Source organism: Bidens hawaiensis, unplaced genomic scaffold, assembly GCF_021521415.1.
Source record: "Bidens hawaiensis isolate Kalapana, Puna unplaced genomic scaffold, B.hawaiensis_p1.1 tig00014763_1, whole genome shotgun sequence".
NCBI classification, from domain to species: Eukaryota; Viridiplantae; Streptophyta; class Magnoliopsida; order Asterales; family Asteraceae; genus Bidens; species Bidens hawaiensis.
In genome coordinates, this window is record NW_027492300.1 from 476,346 (window position 1) to 488,244 (window position 11,899).

The 11,899-nt window shown below is 35.5% G+C and overlaps 1 protein-coding gene across 1 annotated transcript; it reads left to right on the forward strand.

Annotated features, from left to right (window-relative positions):
* The first annotated feature begins 1,481 nt into the window (after nucleotides 1-1,481).
* LOC143547637 (uncharacterized) lies at nucleotides 1,482-11,895 on the forward strand. The gene is made up of 6 exons (XM_077039017.1): nucleotides 1,482-2,473; nucleotides 3,181-4,179; nucleotides 9,291-10,166; nucleotides 10,391-10,531; nucleotides 10,725-10,837; nucleotides 11,475-11,895. The coding sequence occupies exons 1-6, from the start codon at nucleotides 1,490-1,492 to the stop codon at nucleotides 11,878-11,880; spliced, it is 3,519 nt and encodes a 1,172-aa protein (XP_076895132.1). The 5' UTR covers nucleotides 1,482-1,489; the 3' UTR covers nucleotides 11,881-11,895.
* The last annotated feature ends 4 nt before the right edge of the window (nucleotides 11,896-11,899 follow it).

The window sequence follows — 11,899 nt, forward strand, 5'->3', positions numbered from 1 at the left end:
GTTATGCATTTCCATCATTTTTTGCTTTCAAATTAATCACAACAATTTAATTCTAATATCAATAGACCAGATTGCTTCACACTTCTTGTTTTTTTTTAATACTTTGTGTTTTAATTGTTACCTCAAACTATTTATATATTTAATTGTTAAATGTTTAATTAGATATTTTCCTGCAATTTTTTTTATATTGTGATCAATATCAATATCAATATCAATATCAATATATATTTTTGCAACAATTTTATTTTCAATGTTTGATTTTAAAAACTCTCAATTATATTATCTATTATATCGCTAATCGGTATTAACTTGATTTCACGGTCAAAATTGGCTCAATAAATCGGAACTATTTTTATTGTTTAAATGATTGTTATCAAAAGTGTTCAAGGCGTGTGCCTAGCGCTTTTGTTAGGGGAGTCAATGGTTTCCGCGTCTTAAACGGCAAGTCGCATTTATGGGAACAATAATTGTTTTTTTAATTTGTTTTGATATCTTTTGACTTAGTGGTAGGAGAGGTTTGGGTTTTCAATGGAGACCCAAGTTCATTAATCCTCACTTGTATCACTTTTGGTAGATTATGACAACGAAGGATTTGAGTTAGGCCTTGCGAGACTGTCATTCGAATTCGGAGCCCACCTAGGTTTTCGTCTCATCGTGTGTTACACCATAGAGTCCTGCTCTTGTGGTGACACAACGTCTGTTAAGTGGCAGCCGACGGTACGGTTTGCAGGGAACACCCAAACCAAAATCTGAAAGCCAATGTGAACCTGATTAAAACAATATAGTCTAGCAAGAGTGAGACATTAAAACTCTTCAAAATTAGAGAGTACGATGGCTTCGCACACAAGAAAGTTGACATAAGAAAAAACAATTGATAACATTTACCTAAAAAAATCGGGTATACGAATTAACTCAAATCTCTTTATATAATCAGTGACTTTTATGGTTTCTGGCTTTCTACGTTTCCCAATCTCTCTGTAGAAATAAAGTTTTTCTTTTCATCTTTCTTCTTGTTTAGTCTGTTGTGTTATACCGTTGATTTTTTCTCTGTCACCGCAACAACAAATTAGTTCTTTCATCTTCAATTCATTATATTTTGAATCAGTAAGTTAGTAACAGTTAATATTTTACATTATCAATGATGTTAGCATCAATTATCTTTTTAAAAGATTTAAACGGGTTAACTTTTTAGCTAGAAACATTTATTTAAGTTTTTCTTTTCTCGGACCATTGCTTTTGTTGCGCCTAGGCCCTTGGCGAGGCCTATGCGCCTTGGGTATGTCTGTCACATTTGATACTATATATATATTAAAAAATTACATATAAAAATTCCAATCCGATTAATCTCTGTTAATCGCTAGTCGGTATCTCACTACCTGACTAACATCTAGCGAGTTCTACAACACTGCTTTTATACCCTTGCTTTCATGTACGTACAAGCTGACACTCCCATGTATCTTAACACATTATTTTGTAGTGGGAACGGCTGATGATTCCACTGAGTGAAATAAAAGCGGCTACAAATGGTTTTGATGAAGCACACTTTGTAGCTGGTGGTGGGTTCGGCTTGGTGTATAAAGGAGAACTTAATGTTTTAGGTATTCCAATTTCATCATCAATTGAAGGTGAGCTACAAAAAGAAAGAACCAAAAGATCTGTAGCTATAAAATGCATCAAAAATAGACAAGACGTGGCCAGTAAACAAGGATTCTTAACAGAAATTGAATTGCTTACAAGTTGTAAGCATCAAAACGTTATCTCTCTTCTTGGCTTATATATGGAAGCTGATGACATAATGCTTGTGTACGAGTATGCTTCTAAAGGAAGCCTAAGTGATTGTTTGCGAAGCACTCGTACAAACATTAATCTTACTTGGGGAAAAAGATTAGAAATTTGCCTTGATATTGCACGTGGTATTAGTTACCTTCACACCAGTATGGAGGGCAAACCTAGGATAATACACCGCGATATAAAAAGTGAGAATATCTTGTTGGATGAGAATCTAAATGCAAAGATTGCTGACTTTGGGCTCTCAAAATCCCACTCCACAAATCAACAGCAACGCAGTACTATCCAAACAAAACATATTGTAGGCACAGATTTTTATGTAGATCCAGAGTATGTGACATCAGGAAAGTATAAAAAGGAATCAGATATTTATTCCTTTGGAGTGGTTTTATTTGAGATGCTATCTGGAAGGTTAGCCTATGAACAAATTTGTACACAGGAAAATGACAAAGGGCTTGCACCCATTGCAAGACGACGCTTTAGTGAGAAAACGCTAAAGGAATTGATAGATCCTAAAATGATAGATGATGACGGTGAACACATTGTTACTTTAAATAAAGGACCCAATCAAGAGTCTTTTGAAGCATTTTCAAGAATTGCATATCAATGTTTGGCAGAAACTCAAGCCAAGCGTCCAACAATGGAAGCTGTCATCAAGGAACTTGAGAATTGTTTGAACTTGCAAGTAAGAACCCTTCACAAATATTACAATATTTTTCTTCGTATCCCTTTTAGTAATAATTACTATGCTCATTCATTAGCATTTTAAAGAAATATACAATTTATGATCTCTCGATTTCACGACAGAAAAGGCACGAACTTTGAATATCACGTGTTCAGAAGTATATAAAATATATATGAACTTAAGTAAATCCATACCTTTAAAGTTTAAACTACAAGTTTATGGCTTTTTAAATTATTTTGTCCCCGTTATAGAATAGTTTGACCCTCAAAAGTTAAACTATATTTAAAAGTACTAAAACAATAATCGTATCCATCAACATATATATTTGTAATTACAGGTTACTAGTTGAACACCGATGTGTGTGCGTAAGGATTACAGGAATAACTAATTATGTGGTAAATAAATAAATAATGTGAGAATATCAGATATGCATAAGTGGAATTTGGAGATATCACATGTGTATGCATTCAAATCTTACATGTGCCCTTAAAATCAGTAACAGGAAATGTTTAGACTTTAGTTCTTTTCATCTTTTTTTCGTTTGAAAATTCAAAAACTTTAGTATTTAGTGACACCTGCAAATTTCTTGAATTATGATTTGACACGAAGAAAGCATAAATGACAGTTTGCTTATAATATCATTACCGTCGTCACAAGTGCATGTGCATGTACTACAACCTTCATTTTAACAAACATTAATGGTGCAGGGGGAAACCGTGGTACTCTCAAGGTTTCGGCTTGGTGATATATTGCTGGCTACTGACAACTTCTCTGAAACATGTTGTATTGGCTTGCATGAGTATGGTAAGGTGTATAAAGCAGAACTTGATGATTTTGACAACAAAAGTTTGTTGGCATTTAAAGAGAAAAGTGATAGTGAATGGCCAAAGACATGGCCCAAGACACGCGTCAATGTAGCTATAAAACGCATCTCTAGTAGCATGGATGTAGAACAAAGTTTTTTTTCAGAAATTGAAAGGCGCACAACTTGTAAGCATCCCAACATAGTGAATGTTCTTGGATTTTGTGATGAAGGTGATGAGATTATCCTTGTTTATGAGCATGCTTCTAACAAAAGCCTCGATTACTATTTGAAAACTGTTGATAACATGGATAACCTTACATGGACGCAACGTCTACACATGTGCCTTGGTATTGCACGTGGACTCAATCACCTTCACACCAAGATGGATAGCCAAGAAAGGCTAATGCACGGGAACATAACGAGTGCCAACATTCTATTTGGCAAGAACTGGGAGCCAAAGGTTGCTTACTTTGGGATCTCAGAATTCCACTTAGAAAACCAAGAGGCAAGCACTCTTATTAGCACAGAAGTCTATAGGGATCCTGAATTTGAGAAAACACTTGTAATGAAGAAAGAGTCTGACATTTACTCCTTAGGAGTTTTAATGTTTGAGATCTTTTGTGGGAGGTTAGCATATGACCCCATTTACATAGATAATAGTCAAAAAGGGCTTCCACACGTTGCACGCAGCCACTTCAATAATGGAACAATAAAGATATTGCTAGATCCTAAGCTAAAGGAAGTAACCAATGATGACATTTTTACTTCAAACATGGGACCAAATCAAGATTCTTTGGATACGTTTTTGAATATTGCCCATCAGTGTTTGGAAGAAGCTCAAGCCATGCGTCCAACAATGGAAATGGTCATCAAGGAACTTGAGATGGCATTAAACTTTCAAGTAAGTCTATATTTTTGAAGTATCATATTCTTGACCAATCACAAAAGGTATTATGCTTAACAATTATCAATCTAAAGGAAACGTGGGATTTATATTCATGTTAAATTGGAATGTGTTGGGAATTCCCGAATTGACCCGTGGCTTGGTGCGTGGGGGCGGCTAGGATATTAACTTGGTGTGCAAGTTAATGATTAAATAATATTAATCAATTTATGGATGATTATCTAGTTTCCTATTTGATGCATGTTAGGAAGATGATTATTATGGAATTGATTAATTAGAATCCCGATTATAGTGTAACGTGTTAGGTTAGCTATAAATACCGTGTTTAGGGTATGAGACACATTGTATCAAGTTTTTGAGTTAGATTTCTTGACCAATAAAGTTTGGGTGTTAGCCAAATATTTTGTTCTTGTTTCTTTGTTCTTGTCCATCGCATCTCTGATTCCTATAATTGGTATCAGAGCCAAGTTCAAGAAATCGATAATCGCGTTAATTTAGATCGACGGCTAAGGAGTTACGAGTCGGCGATCGGATAGTGGCGGGCAACGAGTAGGTTGTTCGTGCGGCAACAACTCGGAAACATGTTGGTTTTCGATCGGAGCCACAGCGGAAATTGCAAGTTTTCGTTTGGTGAGCAAGATCTATTTTGTGATTTATTGGCGGTGGTTTACTTGCGGCAGGGCATAGAGCAAGATCACATGTTTTAAAATTGGCAGGTCTCAAATTTCAAAGTAAAGGTTTTCTTTGATTGGTTGTTTGGTTATTAAAGTCAAAGAGGTTAAGATTTTTTTTAACTTCTTTTGTGCTGCGTACTGACGAAGAAGAATTAAAAAAAAGGTGGTTAATTCCTTTTGTACTCTTGGTTCAACAAAGCTTGATCGGCTTGTTTTCGCGGTTAGAGTTTAACGAACAACGATGAGTGATCAATCGGCCAAAGAAACAACCACGAACCCGAACTCGTTTCAATGTCCGAAACTAACAACAACGAATTACACTGTCTGGGCTATGCATATACGCGTGTTGATGAATGTGCATGGCGTGTGGGACACGATCGATCCAGGTAACGGCGATGCAAAACAAGCCGATCGCGGTGGTTTAATTGCGGCAGGGCATAGAGCAAGATCACATGTTTTAAAATTGGCAGGTCTCAAATTTCAAAGTAAAGGTTTTCTTTGATTGGTTGTTTGGTTATTAAAGTCAAAGAGGTTTAGATTTTTTTTAACTTCTTTTGTGCTGCGTACTGATGAAGAAGAATTAAAAAAAAAAGGTGGTTAATTCCTTTTGTACTCTTGGTTCAACAAAGCTTGATCGGCTTGTTTTTGCGGTTAGAGTTTAACGAACAACGATGAGTGATCAATCGGCCAAAGACACAACCACGAACCCGAACTTGTTTCAATGTCCAAAACTAACAACAACGAATTACACTATCTAGGCTATGCATATACGCGTGCTGATGAATGTGCATGGCGTGTGGGACACGATCGATCCAGGTAATGACGATGCAAAACGAAACAATATTGCGATCGCCTTGATTTTTCAGTCGATCCCCGAAGCACAGGTTTTACAAGTCGGTAATCTGCGCACGGCGAAAGAGATGTGGGAAGCGTTAAAGACCCGACATCTAGGTGCTGAACGAGTGAAGGAGGCGAAGCTCCAAACCCTAACGTCAGAGTTTGACGGGTTGAAGATGAAAGAAACAGGGACGATTGACAAGTATGCAGCCATGTTATCGAGCTACTCATCGAAAGCCGCCACGCTCGGAGAGATATTCCCGGAAGAAAAAATGGTAAAAAAAGTTCCTTACGAGTCTTTCGAGGCGTTTTATTCATATGTGGCATCACTCGAGCAAGTTTTAGATTTAAAGACGGTTGGGTTTGATGATGTGGTGGGTCGATTAAAAGCGTACGAAGAGAGGATAAAGGAAGACAATCTTCAAACCGAAAGCAGTCAAGGTCAGTTAATGTTCACTAAATCTAATTCGTTTAGCATGGGTTGAGGTCGAGGATCCTATGCTTCAAAAGGACGGGGACGCGGTCGAGATGATAACAAGTAACGTGATGATAAGAAAGGAAAAGGTATGGAACGAGATTTATCACACATTAAATGTTACAAGTGCGATGAATTCGGGCACTTTGTCTCAAGGTGCCCCGACCGGTTTCGGAAAAATCTGAACCGAACGGACGAGCGTGAACCAAAAGATCTTGATGCTTCGTTTTTCATGATGGAAGGTGTCCGGGAAACCGTATACCTTAACGAAGATCAAGTAATTTCGACAAAGTACGATACTGATTCGGGTGAGGTCGACATGTGGCACTTAGATAATGGTGTAACTAACCATATGACGGGGAACCGGGAATATTTTTTGGAATTAAACGAACAGATAGTCGGACGAGTAAGGTTCGGGGATGGTTCGTGTGTACCGATCAAAGGGAAGGGTTCGATTGTTTTTAAAGGTAAAAGTGGAGAATATAAATTGATGACCAATCTATAATATATATAAATGAAAATCCTAAAATCCTACGTGTCGCGATTTGGTCGCTCCCCCTTTTATGGAAGCCACCAGATTGCTTGATTTTTAAATGGGGGGCCTCTCATTGATTTAACCCAAATTCATGAGTGTGGTACCAAAACCAGATAACTTTTAAACGAGTTATAACATCTCATTAAATTAAGAATTAATCTTGCCAATTATTTGATAGAAAAATCCTATAAAATAGGGATATACTAAAATTTAATATCCAATTTAAAAAGAAAAAGATATTATTTATAATTAATAAAACAATTTTATAGTTGAAACATAAACGGGTCATGGGTCACCAAATCCAGATAGTTTTTAAACGGGTTATAACATATCATTTTTTTATGAAACCCTTTCATCATCAAACCCTAAGTATATTATTATTAACTTTCTTATAATAAAGAAAATTAAAATCCAAAAAATAAATATTATAAACGAAAAATGTAAAACAACCATTATCTCAAGCCATGAGATTGCTTTATTTGTAAATGAAGGTTTCTCACGCATTTGACCCGAATTCCCGGGTAAAGGTCTCACCAAACTCAAACTCAGATAGCTTTTAAACGTGTTATAACATCTCATTATATTAAAAATTAATCTCATCAAATATTTGATATGAAAATCATATAAAATAGGGATATACTAAAAATTAATATCCTATTTTATTTAAAAAAAATATTATTTATAATTAAGAAAAAATTTTATAATAAAGAAAATAAATGGGTAATGGGTATCACCAAACCAAGATAGTTTTTAAACCGGATTATAACATATCATTTATTTGTGAAACCATTTTATAATCAAAACTCAAGTATATTAATTGTTAACTTTCTTACAATAAATAAAATTAAAAATCCAAATATATATATATATATATATATATATATATAAATATTAAAAACGCATAATGTAAAACAACCCCCGTAATACGGGGGGATAAAATCTAGTATTTATTATATTCCGGGTTTGCAGTGTAATGTGATTAGCTTGGGTCAAGCAACCGCGTCGGGTTATGATATACGGATGAGGAGTAACTACTTAACGATGCACGATAGCAGTGGAAAGTTACTAATGAAGGTCATGAGGAACGCCAAGATGCTTTATAAAATCCGACTAAATATTGGGAACCCAACCTTTTTGAAAACAAAGTTACTGGGTATGTTCTCAGGTGTTTACAAGCTAATTGATTTCGGGTCTGGACTAGTGAAACCGAACCCAGCCCAAACGACAGCAGGAATAGCGACGGTTTTGATACTAACAGCAGCAACAGCGACAGCCTCATTACAAACAGCAACAGCGCTGTCGCAAGCAGCAGAAACAGCGACAAAACTGTCGCTACCAGCAAAGATTCTGTCGCTAACTGCAATTACAGCAATGAAAGTGTCGCTAACAGAACAATTTCTGTCGCTAACAGCCGTAGTACAACACTGAATGACGTTGTGCAAACCCCGGTTAAGCGTTCTATTTGCTCTTTGATCCTACCCGATAATATTAGTGATTATGAGTTAAATTCCAATGAAGAACTCGAAGAACTACTAGTGTTATTGAATGATGAATTGAGTAGTTTTGATGAAGCGAAATCGAAACCTGAGTGGATGAAAGCGATGCGGGCCGAGATCAATTCAATCGAGAAAAAGGAAAGGCGGAGTTTAACGGGATTACCAAAAGGAGTTAAACCAACCGGTTTAAAACGGGTATTCAAAGTAAAACGGAATTTGATAAACACACACAAGGTGACACTTGTGGAGAAAGGGTACGTGCAACATTCTGGGATTGACTATGACAAAGTGTTCACTCCGGAAGCATGAATCGAGAAGATACGGTTTTTAGTTGCTCTTGCGCTGATGTTAGTCAAGGAGATGCAAGCTTTGCTAAAGTTGGAAGATCTCCCCTGTACGACTCAGAAAAATTCAGGGGGTGATTGTTGGGAATTCCCGAGTCGACCCGTGGCTTGGTGCGTGGGGACGGCTAGGATATTAACTTGGCGTGCAAGTTAATGATTAAATAATATTAATCAATTTATGGATGATTATCTAGTTTCCTATTTGATGCATGTTAGGAAGATGATTATTATGGAATTGATTAATTAGAATCCCGATTATAGTGTAACGTGTTAGGTTAGCTATAAATACCGTGTTTAGGGTATGGGACAATTGAATCAAGTTTTTGAGTTAGATTTCTTGATCAATAAAGTTTGGGTGTTAGCCAAATATTTTGTTCTTGTTTCTTTGTTCTTGTCCATCGCATCTCTGATTCCTATAGAATGCGTGAAGCACAAACTAGCTAGAACATTAGATGCATCATATATATTACATTACGTAAATTAATTAATAACTCGTACCTTTGAATCTTAAGTTTGTGGATTTATTAAAAAATCAGCCTATTATAGCAATAAAACTAATGATATAAGATCAATAGATTTCGTTTTATATCGTGAATTGTTCGGATATTGTGCATATCAGATGTGAAAACTGAGTACATGATCATGACTAATTACAGATTTAATTATCAGTATTTTCAATTTTTTCTAAAAACTACTTTGTGAATTATTTTGAATAACCATGTCAATATAATGCCTTATGATTCACAGGAAAACCTCATGAAAAGCCTCCAAATTTCACTTGAGGACATTGAATTGGCCACAGAAAAATTCAGTCAAAAGAATTACTATGGAAGTGGGAGATACTGGAAGACATATAACGGAGAACTACAACATGCTAGTGCTAATACTGCCATTATTGTAAAGCGGTGGGATAGCATGTCTGATGATCAATTTCGGACAGAACTTGATATTCTTTCCAAGCGTAAGCATAAGAACATCATTGGTCTTGTAGGCTACTGTAACGAGATGAATGAAAAAATCGTTGTTTACGAGCACATGCCTAAAGGAAGTCTTGATAAATTTTTAGAAGATTCTAATCTTAGTTGGATGAAACGGCTCAGGATCTGCATTTATGTTACAAGTGCATTGGAGTTCCTTCATGGAGGTGATGTAACACTGAAGAAGGTGGTACACAGGGACATCAAAAGCAATGGAATTTTACTAAATGATAACTGGAATGCCAAAATTTCTAATTTTGAGTTGTCCTCATTAGAGTCATCAAACCAGGACATGGAACATATCAGCGATGATGCTTATCTTGACCCGCAGTACAAACAAGGTTTCTTAACTGAGAAATCAGATATATATTCTCTTGGTGTGGTTTTATTTGAAATCTTGTGCGGAAGATTGGCATGGGTAGATGGGCAAGAAGATAACAGCCAGTCTTTAGGCTCTTTGGCTAAACACTACTACAATCAAGGAAAGCTTGATCAAATGGTGTTTGAGGATATAAAGAAACAAATTGTGCCACAATCATTGACTACATTTGCGGATATTGCCTATCAATGCTTAGACGAAGATGACCATATGCGGCCCCAGGCTAGTGAGGTGGTGATACAACTAAAGAAAGCATTGGAATTTCAAGTAAGTTTTCATGTTTATACAAATGTTGGCCTCCTTACAATGCATGTATCATGAAACTGCAAAAACAAGTACTTATTAATAAAAAGAGAATATTTAACCATTAACATCTAGGAAATATATTTAGGTGAGAATTTTTGTATATACTTTTAACTAAAAAATAGAACATATCAAACTGAAAACGAATTTGTTATTGTTTCTTATTTAAATGTTTAATTTGTATGCAGGAGGACTCTGAAATATGGGAGCCCAAACTACCTAGAGACTACAAAGAAATAATACGGTTGTCGGGAACCTCTGAAATCTACAATAAAAAGGACATTTACGTCAAGCTCTCTGAAGGAATCCACCTTCCAAAGGACAAAGTGGTAATTAGCTTGTTTCGTTTTATCACTTAATGTATTTTTGCTATTTTAAATATATATATACTATTTTGGGCTATTCATTTATCTCTTTTCATTCAACTTTTCCTTGTGATTAAATTGCTTATTTGAAAATAATCAACTTAAGAGAAATCGGACTTATTTGTTTTGTTTTGTTTTGTTTTGTTTTGTGTATCAGTGGTTTAAACTAAGTGATAATGGAGAATTAAATAAAATGATATCAGCGACAGCAGCAAAGTTTTCTTATAAAAACCGAGAATCACATAAGTGCAGATCTATTCATATATCAAGGTTCTCTCCTGTCTCTCTCTCAGTCACACACACATTTTCACTTTGAAATTTGTAGCAAATATTAACTGATTATCTTCAACTGCAATAATTTATAATCAATGTTGATTGGTTAATCATTGCTAGCTTATGGATGATCCGAAGCGGTTTGTTAGCTAGTGGACACCCTTTAACAAAGTTATTTGGTACTTTTCTAGGATTTCTTCAAGCAACTAATAAAACTATGTAGGCGTGAGGATTGTAGGAGTAAACTTTTAAGGGTGTGTGTTCACTGTAAAAACAAAAAAAGTAATAAAACTAATCATAAGGAGTGCATTGTTTGACCGAACATATACTAATGCAATTTGATGAATCTTGATGACTCTTGAATAGTAACGTTTAGTTATCAGATAACCGTTAACCACCATCGCTACAAACGTGGTCTCATATCGGTGCATCCTAAACGAACCCATAAGTCATGTGGCGTTTTAGCCCAAACAGAAATATAAATAAGCCCAAACCAAGTTTAAAAGGTACTGAAACATATACTAACAAATAAACGAACTCAACTAGGCTAGTGAATTGGAGTCCGGACTACATAGCTTTATGAATAACTATATATATTTGAATTTTCTAGACTGACCACTCGTAACATGTACAGGTTTTGGAAAGTGGCAAAGATGTTGGATATTTCAAATTTAAAGATCCAAGTTACAACAGACAACCATTTTTTATCTCCAGATGTCATATATGGGATTTATTTGATCTTCAAATTTTCCGATCCAAGAAAATTTCCTCATAAACAACGTTTGTACGTGAACCTAAAGTACAAGAACGGGACTGATAATTTGAATTCATATTTTGCAACATGGAGAGACGAAGAGTGGATGATGATTGAATTGCACCGTTTTTTGAATCACAAGGAAGGCGTTTCTTTTACATTTCTACTAGAGAGCTTTTCAAGATACTATTGCACAAATGGTACCATCTATGTTGAAGGCATTGAGTTTCGAGCCATTAAAAAAGCAAGTTTGAAAAATACTCTTTTGATCTCATCTAGATTATAATGTTTTTATTTTATATGCT